At 35.9% G+C, this 15,253-nt stretch overlaps 1 protein-coding gene across 8 annotated transcripts; it reads right to left on the bottom strand.

Moving 5' to 3' along the window:
- Positions 1 to 1,832: 1,832 nt before the first annotated feature.
- On the bottom strand, positions 1,833 to 13,926 carry LOC149820044 (uncharacterized). 8 transcript variants are annotated; one of them, XM_089982703.1, is made up of 7 exons: positions 13,843 to 13,924; positions 13,707 to 13,754; positions 11,664 to 11,858; positions 10,739 to 11,282; positions 10,510 to 10,620; positions 2,388 to 2,545; positions 1,833 to 2,288 (listed from the first exon to the last, which is right to left on the bottom strand). In XM_089982703.1, the coding sequence occupies exons 3-7, from the start codon at positions 11,769 to 11,771 to the stop codon at positions 2,124 to 2,126; spliced, it is 1,086 nt and encodes a 361-aa protein (XP_089838829.1). In that variant the 5' UTR covers positions 11,772 to 11,858; positions 13,707 to 13,754; positions 13,843 to 13,924; the 3' UTR covers positions 1,833 to 2,123. The 8 variants fall into 8 exon arrangements, with proteins under 8 accessions (XP_089838829.1, XP_089838824.1, XP_089838830.1 ...); XM_089982698.1 differs by having other exon boundaries at positions 1,833 to 2,294; positions 2,388 to 2,563; positions 13,843 to 13,896; XM_089982704.1 differs by lacking the exon at positions 13,707 to 13,754 and having other exon boundaries at positions 13,843 to 13,926.
- Positions 13,927 to 15,253: the final 1,327 nt, after the last annotated feature.

Below are 15,253 nucleotides of genomic sequence, written 5' to 3'. Positions count from 1 at the left end.
CCAACCATAAAAGCCCAAAGAGTTATACAAAGAGGGGCACCAAAGAGAGTCAAATTTGACCCTATAAGGTCCAAGATCGACAAAGATTGTGTCAACAATCAAAGGTCAACCAATAAAGGATAAGGGGCAGTTTTTTTACCATTTTTGGACTTTTAATGCCCATGCAAAAATGTTGGGCAGGGTTCAAATGGATTCAAATAAGATCCACAAAGATTCGAATAGAAATAATTGCAAAGTCAAAATCAATAAATGAGCTGGTCAAAAGTCGATTTTAGACTTGAAGTACTAAAAAGAAAATTTCAACCCCAAAATCCAAAGTCCAAGGTCAAGATCAAGATCAAGATCCAAGGTCAAAAGATAAAAAAATGCACATGCCCAAAATCTAATGCCTTGGAAGGTCTACACCTTAAAGACACCACCCCCTCTATGTACAATAGATTTCTCAAAATCCTTTAATATGAGACTAAACTTTTGTAGGAAACACACCCACAAACTTAACGAAGAATGAAAACAATTAGAAAAAACATACGGATAGTTTTGAGCCAAAATCCAATGTAAGGGAGCTGATGCTATGGTATTCAAGACGGGTCACCGGTGGTTGCACAAGGAAAAGTTCAAAGTGTAGGCTCCCCATAAGTTTCACTAAACAAAGATAATAGACATGAATACACACACAATAATTCCGATACATATCAGGAAATCTTCACTGGCAATGAATACATGAACGGAGGAGCACATTATCCAGATACACATTCTGCATGCATCCAGTGCACATGCATGAATATATTCATAAGCAGATAAGTGCATCATTCTTATACGTTGAAATATTCTCTGGTTTCAGCAGAACTTCTATATGTGATTTCAAATTACATACATGCAATGATAGATACATCCAAACTCGAGCTTTTAAGGGCAATAAGACAGGTATTGACATACAATGTCCAAAACAGGTGGAATTTCTTAGAGAAAGAGGGAAAACTTGTCAAGACATGTATGAGAAAGAGGCATTCAAGATGGGCACAACGGATTGATGGCAATGTAAATGCCTCTGAGACCAGAGGTATTTTTTCCAAAGCATCTCACCTGAACACAAAGGGTATGTAGGAACTTCTCTCTAAATGATACAATACCTATAAAATATAATATAATTTTGACAAGGATCATGGCTTATGATAAACAAATTTGCAGTGGGAAGCAATGGTGCTACATTGTGCAGTTCACAATACCTACAACAGCTCTTATAGAGAAAATTATTCAAGATATGAAGATTCCTGTCAAATACCTGAATATCACCAGATTGTCACAGTACCGAGTAGATGCACACATGTCTGTGTACACAGAGAGGCGAGGAAAGCTGTTAACAGAGGAACGACGACAAAAACCTGATGCCTATGATGATTGCAGCCATTGGTGTTTACCTGGGCTCCCTGATACTTGGAATGAGCTACTGTATGAATCTTTAGTACTACAAGACACATGCCATATTTCGTAATAATATCCTATCAAACGTTCACTGCAGATCATCATACAATTCCAACTCAGAGAAAAGGAAACTTTTTAGTGTTAGTCCAACATCTTTGCACATACAAGTACAACACATTATCCAAGCTATGCTTGTCAAGTTGTTATATACACTTGTTTAACGCGACCACCACACACACGTGCAGCAAAGCATGCATGCATGCATACGTGGTTTGATGTACCATCAGGCATTCAGTTTGCCAGAATAAGATGGCACTGAACACTGTCGCCAGTACCATGTTATCAGTTTTCATCCAACCACAGATTTACACAAACATCTTAGTGAATTTGTAGTGGGATAATTCAAACACAACTGTAAAGTTTAAGTAATTATATATACCAGAAAAACTGTTCCATAAACAAAAATGTTACACTAGATGGATGATCTATATTTTTGTTATAGATCCACCAACTTTTTCCTTCATCTTCCTTGGGTAATCTCAACTTATCAGGTCCTTTATTACATATATATAAGTGCATTCATAAACAAAGCAGCAATGTCAACACCACTGCAAGTATGTGTTTATAACAAACCAAGATGCCTACTTAAGCTGGAGTGAGAACAGCTGCTTTTATTTACAGCTTCAGCTCTTTTTGGAACTTCAGAGTAACTCCCAGTCAGAGTCACAGTTATCAACACTCACAAATTTCCCCATGTGTGAATCATGGATTAGGTTGATAGGTGCAATGCCCTTTCTATACTTCATCTCCGAATCAATGTCCCCATACCAGTATGCTACCTGCTCATAATCATCATCCTCGACCGGCTGCAACTTTAGCATAAAAGTATCCCTTATTTCTATATTCATGAAGAAAAAATACTGATGCAAAATGCATGTATTCATGGAGAGAGAGAGAGAGAGCACCTGGTGCAAGCAAACTTTATCTGCAGACCGTGAAGCAGCATGGATAGCTTTGACACTCGTTTCTGCACTGTTTACATTTTGTGAAGCTTTAATATTCAAGAAATTGTGGACCCCAATTTTCTTTTCACACCCTGTGGCTTTGTCTGTGTTCATATTCCCTAAGATTACAGTAAAACCTACATGCATTAGACATCATGTATTCAATGGTGTCCAATAACACAAGAAACCACAACTGCTATTGCATGTTGTAGATACAGGATCAAAGTACATAAAGCCAAAACCTCATCATGGGAGAAATGGAACACCATTGAATGCATGGTTGATATTGCCAACCACATGTTGCGCTCAAAGCAAATAAGAAGAAACAGATATTTTAGGAAGCCTACTGTTGATGATTGTGAAACTCCACGGTGACATATACTATCTGATGATGCATATGTGAAGATGCTAATATTTCACTGATTATGATAGTATTAATATATCTAATATTTCTACGTAACAGTATTGTTTACCATTTGCAAGTGACTTCTACAATTCCTTTTGATATTTTGTTAATTTAAGAAATCACTTGGTGGACTAGGCTTTTTTTTTTTTTGAGACAGACCCAGAGGGTTCAAGTTTTTGGGTTGTATGAGTTGACTAACAAGATAATGATTACTATGAGGCACATTAATAATGACAACAAAATCTTACAACCAAAGTCATGTATGTGCAACCTTTTATCCTCCAAAAAACCCATGATGTGGCCATCCTCTCCCTTTTCTGGATACCATCCTATGTAGTCAAAAGTGCTAGGCAGTGACTAGCCGGAAGACCCCTAAAAAGATTAGTTGAGGATTAGGCGGGAGCAGTCGGACTAGTGGGTACCCCAATTAAAATATAAAAAAGTATACAAAATATACATAAAAATATGTTTAATCCTTTTACTAATAAGATGTTTTTAATACCAAAGTACAAAATTATACATGCTTTCACAAAATATATTAATATACAAATATGTAATTGTACACACACACATATATATATATTCAATTATTTATAACATATTCAGTATAATAAAAAAAATATGCTTTCAGCCTTTAACAGAAGCACAATAACACATACATATATAAATAACATATATACATAAGAAACAAACACACAAATAAAAAACACAATCAATTAAAATTAACTGTGCATGCATTCAATGTTTTACAGAAAAAATCCCAAAAGCAAACACACAAACACACACATATATAATTATATATACACAAAAAATAACAAAATATATAAGAATAATAAATGACTAAAATGCCCTTGTACATAGGGGGCAGCTTAATCACCATCTAGGTGCCTTAGTCGGTGCCTAGACGGCAAAATTGGTACCTTCTAAGGTGCCCACCTAGGAATTGCAAAGCCTAGGTGTTTTACTTACACCTAGACAGACTAGTCAGAGCTTTTGACTACATAGATACAATCAGAACTGGAAGTTGGCTGGTGGCATCAGAGTTTTCAGACAACATAGTTGATGTCATTAATGCAGATTCTGACATTTCTGAAGCCAGAATGATGTCGAAATCATTACCATTTTTTCATACCCTTAAACAATAGGGAGGAGCTTTTCCCCCTTATTTTCTCACTACAACATTAACACTAGCAGAGATTGGAAACAAGAAGAGCTTGACACTTATCCACTTGACACGATAGAAGAGTAGCCGATTTTCCAGCTTGGAGGTTAAGTTCATAACATGTTTCTAGTTAACATTAGCTTCAAGCTATTAACAAGCGAAATATTGAGGTTAAGGAAGACCTTTTGAGATACTGGGAGTTACAATCCTTTACACGATAGAATCTCATCTCGGTTCTCAAAGCATAGAAATAGTCTTCAAAGGATGCTGCAGCATTTAACATGAGTTAACAAAATGAAAGGAAAAAAAAACTTAAATTTTGAAGAAATAGAAGGGGTCCTTTTGGAGTGCAACACATAGTGGCTAAGAAGGAAGTACTGGAATTGACAAAGGAAGAATTAGGAGATAAATATTTTCAAGGTCCATAACATATTAAAAAGGAGATATTCATATTATGTTACCTTTATTGATGATTTTCACTAGATATGTATGGATCTACTTCCTAAAATTTTAAATCGGATATTTTTTTCTTCTTTAAGAAATTTCATATGATAGTCAAAAATCAATTTCAAAGTGATATTTCCACACTTAGGTCTGATTTGGGTGATAAATATTTATCAAATGATTTTTAAAATTATTTGAAACAAATGGCATTTTTCATAAAAGAATCTTCTCCTAGAACACCTCAAAAAAATGGGTTAACCGAAAGTAAACATAGACATTATGGAAACGGCTAGAACCCTTCTTATCTCTAAAAATATTACAAAATGCCTTTGGGCCGAGGCCTTTTTAGCATCAACTTATTTAATAAATAGAATGTCATCTTCTTCTTTAAAAAATATTTCTCCATACGAAAAATTATTCCAAATGACACCCGATTTTAAAAGATTACATGTTTTTGGATGTAAATGTTTTGTTCTTTTACATAAAAGAAATAAGTTATCCCCAAAATCCATTAAATGTGTTTTCATTGGCAATGGAGAAAATAAAAAATATATAGATTTTTTATTACAAAATCAATAAATTTTATGCATCCAAAGATGTAACTTTTTTGTAAAAGAAAAATGGATTTGATGAAGATAATAGAAAAGAGGAAGTCGACTATACTTTTATGTTTGATCTACTACCTAGAGAAGATAATGCTATTCGTAATGATTCTTTGAATGATATGAGTGATGAACTAAGCAATTGTGAAGAATCAAGTAATGCATGTGAAGATGAAAGGTCACCTTTAGAAAATGATAATGTTAGTGAAGAACCCTTTAAAGATATTCAAGTTTATACCCGACATGAACAAAAGAATCCAAGTGCATTAAAAAAAATATTCTTCCATAGAAGAGAACACCATTAGAAGATCCAGTCGTGTCTCTATCCCACCTAACGAATTTGTTTCTTCACCAAATTATAGAGCATGTCTTATAGCATTACATTCCTATTATGAATCATCACATTATAATGAAGTTAAAAACTTGTCTCATTGGGTTGAAGCTATGAACATAGAGTTGAATGCCCTTAGGAAAGCCAAAACATGGGAAGTAGTTACCTTACACCTAGGAAAGAAAACCATAGGATGTAGATGAACTTTTAAGGTCAAAACCAAGAGCTATAAAACATTTGCACTCGTAGCTAGGATGAATAGTGTTAGGACACTCGTAGTTGTAGCCTCTCCAAAAATTGCCTATTTTTCAACTAGATGTTAAGAATTCTTTCTTCAATTGCAGTGTTATTAAAAATGCGCCTTAAGGCGCAAAAGGCGTGCCTTGCCTTGAGGCGAGGCCCTCTGCTCCTCAAGGCGCTAGCGTGAGGCGTGAGGAAGAGGAAGAAGAAAAAGAAGAAGAATAAGTCAGTCCAATTATACAATCAGTTTCTTTAAGACATTATATTTTTCAGTTATATAATTAGTTTCTTAGTTATACAATCAGTTTCTTAGTTACTTTTATATGTTAATCTCATATTTTTTAGTACTTATTTGAGATTTTCTATTTCTTATTGGTAAAAGAAGAAAAAGAAGTCAGTTCGATTATACAATCAGTTTCTTTAGGACATTATATTTTTCAGTTATATAATTAGTTTTTTAGTTATACAATCAGTTTCTTAGTTACTTTTATATGTTGATCTCATAATTTTTAGTACTTATTTGAGATTTTTTATTTCGTATTAGTTGTTGCTTCATAGGACATTATATTTTTCAATTATATTCAGTTTCTTAGTTACTTTTATATGTTAATATCATATTTTTTAGTACTTATTTGAGGTTTTCTATTTCTTATTGGTCGTTACTTCATCAATAAAGCATTTCTTTATTTATTTGTATTTTTAGATATTTTTTTATAATTTTTTTAAAGTTTTAAAAAAAAATGAGGCTTACACTTTACGCCTCTCCTCAATTTTTTGTGGAGCGCCTCGCTACGCCTCAATGCTTTTCACAACACTGCTCAATTGTGAACTAAATGAAGAAGTTTACAAGGATCCTATGCCAGGATTTGATATCGAAAAGAGTAAAATCCTTAATCTTAAGAAAACCTTATATGGTCTAAAACATGCTACTAAGACCCAATATGATAGATTTAGTTTTGTCATAACTCATTTGGGCTTTCATTCATATTATACTAACATTGTTCTCTTTGTTAAAAGTACAAGTACAAATGTTGTTATTCTTCTACTTTATGTGGATGATTTGATCATAATCAGAAATGACAAATAGGGAGTTGGTGATATTAAAAATGTTTAAAAAAAAATTGAAATGTTTGACTAAGGTTTCTTAAAATATTTTTTAGGTATTGAAGTAGCATATTCTCTTAAAGAGTATATCCTATCTCAAATGAAACTTATTGCTGACATTTGCACTGAGTCTGAGATTTCAAATGACAAGGTGGAAACTCCCCAAGTTGGTCAATGCAAAACTGAGATTGAAATACAGGACTCTACAAGAGGATCCCACACCTTATACACAACTACTTAGGTTTCTCACTTACTTGTTTATCACAAGATAGCTCATGTCGTCTACTCAGCAAGTTAGTTCCAGCATGCACCCAGCATGAGTGCAGTCTTAAGGATCGTTAGATATATATAAAGAACACATAAGTAAAGGACTTTTTCAATCTTCATCATCATCTTTAAATTTAATTTTCTATACTGATGTTGATTAGGGTGGAAATCCAAATTATAGGGTTTTAACTACTGGTTTTTGTGTGTTTTTAGGTGAATCTTTGATCTCTTGGAGATACAAGCAGCAACAGAAAGTCTCACCGTCATCCATAGAAGTTGAGTATAGAGTTATGGCTACGACAACCATGGAACTTGTGTGACTAAGGAACCTTCTCAAATATATGGAGGTAATTATATACAATCCTTCAAAGATGTGTTGCGACAACAAAAATGTTATTTATATCGCCAACAACCACACCTTCCACGAGCATACCAAGCATGTTAAGATGAACTGCCATTATATTTGAGATGAATACTTGAAAGGAACCATTGAGTTGTTGTATGTCACCTCAGAGTTACTAGCTTGCAGATTTCTTCCCCAAAGCTCTTCCTGCACCTTGTTTTTTGTTCCTTCTCAACAAACTTTTGATGTTTACACTGTAAGTTTGAGAGGGGTGTTAAAATAGGTTGTTATGTATATATAAATACATGTTAATATATATATATATATATATATATATATATATGTGTGTGTGTGTGTGTGTGTGTGTTTCCATTATTGTAATAAGTAATACCTAGTAGGGGTATGTATTTTCACTTATTACTTTTTTCTTCTTTTCTTCTTTTTTGTTTAGTATTGTCCTTTGATTATTAGTCAAAGGACATTTTTGTAATCCCTTTAAAGAGTCGTTGGGACCTCCCCAACGGCTCTATTTCTAGCCGTTGGGGAAGGTCACAATGGTGAACCCCCTCATGTGATATATGCTTGTCTCAAGCACTTTCAACTTAATAAGATTTATATTTTCTAAAGTTTTTGTGCTCTCTTCTAACTTGTTGAAGCTCTTGTTTGCAGTTTGTGCTCGTGTAGTGCCTTAGTGCCTTTGTATTGTCCCTTAAGTGGACTAGTATTTGTATACGTGCACATTGGCTTTATGCTTTCCGCTTGTTTCATTACACATAATTTATATGTTATGTTAATCTTCATCTATTAAAGGGAAGATATTTAGGTCCAACAAGTATTATATTGACATATGCTTTATGCGTTAAAAAAAGCAGTTAATAAATGTTACATTGTGTAGTTACAAGTATTATTATGACAATTTTGACTTTTTTTATTTCATCATCATCATCAAGCCTTATCCCAACTACATGGGATTGGCTTTGTGAGTTATATTTCTCTAATCTTGTCTATATAGAGCTATAACTTCAGTCACTTTACAATCGTTCATAACTTCATATTACCTCTAACTGTCTCCTTCCAAGTCTTCAGCGGTCTTTCTCTTTTGCTACTTCCTTCTAGTTGTACCATGTCAACCTTTTCCACAGGAGCCGTGAGAGGTCTTTAGGAAATATTTTGAAGCCATCTTAAACGTCATTCACTTATTTTATCTTTTGGTGGTCGCATTCTAATATATTCATTTCTAATTTTATCCCCAGACATCAATCTTAGCACCCACACGGCAGCATGCAATCCATCTTCTTGTTGCTTCTTAGCCGCCTAACATTTGGCTCCATATATTAGTGTTGGTCTTATAGCAGTCTTGTAGAACATCCTTTCAATCGTAGATGTACGCTTTTATCACATAACACACAACTAGCATGTCTTTACTTAACCCAACCGACACTAATCCTATTAGTGATATCTTCTTCAAATCTACCATTATGTTGTAAATGTAATATAGATATGACATACTGAAACTCATGTCATTGTTGAATAGGCATATCTTGTATTATAACATTATTCTCACTAGCTAAACTTTCACTCCATATATTCAGTTTTTGTTCTACTAATTCTTCAACAAGTTTTCTCTAGTATGCTCTTCCAAAGTTCTAGTTGCTTCTCTACATCATCTCTGACATGACTATAACGAGTACTATATCATTTGTGACAAAGTGCATGCTGTAGAGATGCATATGCAAAATTTTGACTCTTTTTATTTATGCATTTTAAAAAACTTCTTAAATGTTTCCTAGTTTCTTGCTTTCCACTTCACATGTACCTATAAACCACTAGTTTCCCACTTCTGGTCCCCATATCATTTCTGGATTCGATCTTCCCTTTTTCAGCAACTAAGGAACACACACACACACGTGTGTGTGTGTGTGTGTGTGTGTGTGGCATACATTTGACTGGCAGCCAACAAGGATGCTTCCATGCTCTCAATTTCAGAAAATCTGATACATGAATGGTGTCAGTCAGAGGGCTAATGTTTACTACATATTGAGACTAAAATCATAGTTACCAAAAGCGCCTCCCTAAGGGGGAAGCACTCATTTGAAGCGGGAAGCGCTACGTTTCGCACAAGTGGGAGAAACTCGCTTCTCAAATCGCTTCCCTCTTGCATCCCCTTCGTTTCCCAATCATTTCCCATGCGCTTGCCACTCACTTCTCCATTGTTTCCTCCTCACTTCCCCCTTTTTTGTGTTTTTCATGTTATTATTTATTTTTTTCACTTCTCACTTGCTCCCCCCTCACTTCGTGCTTCATACTAATTTTTAACACTTGCTTCCCCACTTCCGCTTCATGCATCGCTTCCAGTATCCATTTCACTTCCTGGTAACTATGCCTAAAACTAACAAAGCTGCACAGTCCAACTGAAAACTGTAACCATGCCCTTGACAAGTTCAGTCACTTTTAGAACTATGCTTTTACTAATAGGAAAACATCAAAACATGTAGGAAAGTGTTAGTCAATGAGAGGACATAACACATTCCTGCCCTTCCTCTTTTTGCATAATGCTAGCTTTGGCAGAACACCAGAGTGGAATCAGGATATCTAAACACCAGGGCTACATTCTCATATTCTAAAAGGTGGGCAATGGTTACGGCTTTGGTGCAGAGAGACCGGAAATTGGCATGGTGTCAACACTGTCCAAGTTACAAGATGTCACCTGCACCAGCTACACACACACACGCATCAATATGGAAGACTTAGACAAAGTTAACCAAATCATTCGTTCAGTGATACCATGTCAGGTCAAGCTCCAAATAGAAACATTGCAAATAACCATGAAGCTCAGTCCAACTAGCCCTTGAGATGGCTGAGATGACACAAACTGAGGAGAGTGTGACGGCTTACCCTATAAAATTATAATTGAAGCATTTGAGCCTACACATGTGGAGACATTAATGAGCATGCATGATGATAGATCTAAGGCTACCAATTGAGAGTAAATATTGGAATTATGCAACAAAAAACATTCTATATCACCAATAAAGAAGTTGTCAGAATGTCAAGCAGTTCACAAGGAAATGTACAAGATATTTTGTGTTCAGTCTTACCGAGATACATAGAAATTATCCAACAGAGAGATGAGAAAAATAGACACACAATAAGTGAAACTTTGCTGCCTCAGGAGAGTAAGTACCAGAATTTTCGGACTGTAAAATATCTTGCGGCAGGATGGACTGCTCCTGCTGCTCAATAATATTAGAAGAAACATCCACTGGATGTGCCACACTTAAAGATGCCTGTATGGCTGTATAATAGCAGTGAGGGAATTATGTAAACAGCAGCAATGAGTTGCACACAAGCAAACTAATTATTACAACAGAACCAAAGACCTAAATCACAAAAATTATGTTTTCCAGAATTACCAGATTCTGAGGGCAAAGAAGCAACAAGTACATCTGATGCATTCTCTTGTGAAGTAGATTTCCCCATCAACTTGTTAGAAGGAGTTGATGAAGGCGAAGGAGGATGATCTGGAAAGCACTTGGAGCAAGGGACTGTATCAGAAGTTTGGATTGGATTTTTACCTCCTTTATATTGACATTCACATAGAACTCGTGGTTGAGATGGGGTATCATTGTTGGCTGTATCACATGTTTCTCCAGAATTAGTTTCTCTACTTCCATCAGATGAAGAATTGTGACAAAGATCTTTTCCAATATCAGCATGGGTATCCAGTTCTTTAGGGTCAGGCAGCTCTTCATCCAAGGGACAAAACTTTTCCAGACCTTCCTTTAGGTTCCCATAATTTTCAATATCATCACCGTAGATCAAGGACAAATCAGTAAGTGGCCCTTTGACGGGATGCTCTGAGGATGAAGTAAGGAGTTCTTGTACGAATTCAGCACAAATTTTCCTAACATTTAATCCAACTGACTGCACCTGGCTCTCCACAAATTTGCTTGTCTCCTGCGTAGCAAAATGAACTTAATTAATTTCTTGGTATACAACCAATATTGTAAGAATTGTCTCAGGCCATGAATCGTTTTCCAAACGATCCAGGTGAATCAGGCGATACCGATTTGGAGCTGAATCGATCTGAATCGGTCAACTTTTAACCAGAGAATGATGCATATCAGAGAAAATATTAAAATATCAAAATATTTAAAAAAATATTTTAAACTAATTTTCTGATTTATTTGAAAATTAGCTGATTCAGGCCGATTTGCAACAATACTGACAACATTGTATATAACCAATACAAGCTTCATAAGCTAAAGATGAAGTCTGTTATAGCATACTAAATAGGACAGGTATCGGAGATTATATACAAACAGAATCAGGAGGCACCTGAAGAAGTTTGTTATCATCAACCCCCTTGTATATAACCCCAAACTTCTGGCACATGTTGTCAACCCATGTAATTCCTTTGCTGGACTTTGAGTCCATGTTAAACATGGATAAACCCTCTTGAAATATATTCTCCAGTTTCTTCTCAACAAGTTGACATCCGGAGTGGCTATGCTCAATTTACTTCTCCAATATCTGTACACACAAGAAATTAGTTGTCCTCTTCTGTCCTAGAAAGAAATAAAAGCCAAACAGATGCATTTGATGCATAAGTAATCATAATTCATAAGTAACTATTGAAGAATCATGGCAAACTATCAAAAGCTTAAAAATAAATGAGTTAAAAGAAAAATCTTGCTATGCTAACAAACACGTTTGGTGGTCTAATTCTAGAAAACTGAAAATAAGAGTTTATATAATAACCACATGACCGAGGCCAAACAGGACTGTAACGATCCTAAGATAGCAAAGTCTTGGTGCATATGGCCATGCACGCTGTACCAAAAGGCAATCTCTTAGAAGTAGAACAGAGAGAATTCAAGTCCCTGGGCCCAAGGAACTTCTATTGAAGACACACTAGTTTTCGCTTGCAAAAGTAAGACATAATTTTAGGATATGCATGATGCTTCTTATTAATGAAAAATACAAAGTTCCAAATTTGATTATTCAGTTAGTGGTGGCTGCCAATACTAAGAATCAGAAACATTGGAAACTTTTGATTAGCACACAAACAAAATCAAAAGTATTTATCAAAAATGAAGAAAGCAACCAAAAAGGAACCAAAATTCAGGTCAATCAGACCTTGCTTAGAGAACGCCCTCAGGAATAAATACCAAAAAGAGAATGAATACAATGAAGATCGTTTTATAGAAGGAGAGACTGAGGAAGGGGAGAAACAAGAGAAAAGATACTCCCCGATAGAGCTCAACGCTATAGCTTGTTCCAGATAGTTTTGAACAACTTGAAATATAGAAAGCTAAACCATGTGATGAAATTAGAAACCATATTTAAGTATAAAAAAAGGGGGGAACAAAATCAGAAACACCATGATCGCGCATCAATCGGCAATCAATACCAATTTGATAATATAAACAGCACAAAAAAATATGAGCACAAACTGATAATTAAAGAAGGAAGGAAACGACCCCATTACATTAAACGCACCCAGTAGTGTAAGAAAATCATAGAGAAGCAAAGAAAAGTAGCAAAAAATCATACTCATATAACCACAGTTCCTTAAAAGAATAGTAGCAAGAAGCACAATAACGAGAGAGAGAGGACCTCGCTTACATGGTTTCACAGTCCAATCAATACCCGTCAAAAAACAGAAGAAAAAAAAGTTCCATAACGATCAAACCCAACTCAAAACGCCAAATTTTGTAGCACCCACTTGATAAAAACCAAAAAGGAAAACGGACAACAGGAAAAAAGAGGGCCCCAAAAATTGAATTCCCGTTTTCCACCTCTAAGAAAAAAAAAACACCAACCACAGTCAAAAGATAGAGGCAGGAAAGCGGAAGAAAACGAATATACCAGCACACAGAACAACGCTAATTAAATCCTTATCAAAGTAAGCTGAAATTAGAAACCACCAGAGAGAGAGAGAGTTTTGGAATCAGTAAAGAAGAGTTCACCTCAAATTCTGTGGAGTAAGAGAGAGAGAGAGAGAGAGAGAGAGGACCCCGCTTACATGGTTTCACAATCCAACCAATACCGAAACAGCAGAAAAAAAAATCCGAACGATCAAACCCATCAAAGAAAAGCAACTCAAAACACCAAATTTTGTAGCACCCAGTTGATAAAAACCAAAAAGGAAAACGCACAAGAAAAAAGAGAGCCCAAAAAATTGAATTCCCGTTTACCACACCTCTAAGAAAAGACAACCACCAACCACAGTCAAAAGATAAGAGGCAGAAAAGCGGAAGGAAACGAATATACCAGAACACAGAACAACGCTCATCAAACCTTTATCCAAGTAAGCCGAAATTAGAAACCACCAGAGAGAGAGAGAGAGAGTTTTGGAATCAGTGAAGAAGAGTTCACCTCAAATTTTGTGGAGAGAGAGAGATTCCTTGTTCCCAGAAAGGGATGCTGAGGAAAGATGAGTCTTAGGGTTTCGGGTTAACCAAAAAAAAGGTATAATCAAACAGACCAACAAAACAAACTCAATCCGCGTTACCTTCGAAGCTGTTTAAGATGAGAACATGATTCTCACGCATCCCGCGTTCAGTTGAGAAAATTTGATAATAGCATGATGTCATGCAAACAGGTGGGGGAAAGGGTTGCCTTTAGCAACTAGGATATTCCTAAAAGGAAACGTCATTAATGGCCAGAGGAGTGGTTGTGAGGGTGCTGAGAAAAAGGCACTAGATCAAACCTCACTGGCGCATGCTGTGTTCGATGTGGGGTAACGTAAGGGGGGTGGTCGTGGGGTTCAACCGGGGTTTTTCTGATCAATTTTGAACCCTGACTGTTATTGTCAACGACCAAATGGCCCGGACGCATAAGTAAGGGTGGGCATCCGGCCTAGATCCGTTTAGAGTTGGGCTCATCTGGTTTTAAGTGTGGTCCAGACCCATTTATTAATGAGTCCGGTTTTGGCCTGGTTCTTAACGAGTTCAAGTTTGAAGAGCATCCCATGACCCAGCTCATTGGCTCAATATGCTAATGTTCAGCGGATCGGTTCAGCTCCACCCAAACCAATTTTGTAAATTATTTTCAAGTAAAGTTCAAAAATTAATTTCTATAATACCAGAAGCAATGAATTATATAAAAAAATTAATGCACCCAGATTCTCATAAAATCAATGCGATTAATTAGGTAAATAATAATAACTAACAACTTCTCATGTACCCTGTTAATTATCTTTCTAATTTCCATAAAATTAGTACAACTAAATAGGTAAATAACAATAATTACTAAGTTACTATACAGCCAGCTACTAAGAAATTAATTAGGTAGCTCAAGCTCATCGGTCGGCCTGGTAGACCGTGGGCGTGGGCTGACCCGGGCCCTTCCAATGTGTATAGCGGGTTGGATTTCAGTCTGGTAGCTAACGGGTTAAGGCCTAAAACTTTGACCAAACCCGGCCCATTGTGCACCCCTACACGTAGGGTTGCAAACAAACTAGATATGGTTGGATATCCGATCCAAGTTTGCCATGTTTTTCGAGTATGAATTTTTTAGCAAAATCTGAATATAGATTCAGATATGTTCAATCGGATCAATTTTAGATTGGGATCAGCATTTTAAGTCAGGTCTGGGGTTGATCTGAATCAAAAACCAATCAAAATGCATTTTTTACATGTAATATAGCTTGTTTTAAAGTTCTGTTTTTTTCTCTGGATCTAGCATTACTAGATATGTTTCCGATTTGGATTCAATCTATCTTCCTCATATCTGAGTTAGATTCGGATCTACAGTTTGTATTTCAGATTTAGATTAGGATCTGACAGAACGCAGCCCAAATGTGACCAGTTTGTACCCCTACATAGGACTGGGCATCGGTCCAGGTGAGCCTGAATTGGACCCAGTTCTTTTCATAGCTTGGGACAAACCAGTACTAGGCCTGACCTGCTGAAAAACCAGGC

This window comes from Nuphar pumila, chromosome 12, assembly GCF_984573655.1.
Source record: "Nuphar pumila chromosome 12, dmNupPumi1.hap1.1, whole genome shotgun sequence".
NCBI classification, from domain to species: Eukaryota; Viridiplantae; Streptophyta; class Magnoliopsida; order Nymphaeales; family Nymphaeaceae; genus Nuphar; species Nuphar pumila.
This window is presented reverse-complemented; position numbering and strand designations above follow the sequence as displayed.

Bases quoted from the DNA above. Each gene is read 5' to 3' on its own strand.
- LOC149820044 (XM_089982698.1), bottom strand. From the start codon at position 11,771: ATGTTTAACATGGACTCAAAGTCCAGCAAAGGAATTACATGGGTTGAC. The intron at 10,621-10,738 runs GTAATTCTGGAA...GCTATTATACAG, and splicing joins TTCTTTGCCCTCAGAATCTG to CCATACAGGCATCTTTAAGT. The intron at 2,295-2,387 runs GTGCTCTCTCTC...TTTATGCTAAAG, and splicing joins ATAAAGTTTGCTTGCACCAG to TTGCAGCCGGTCGAGGATGA.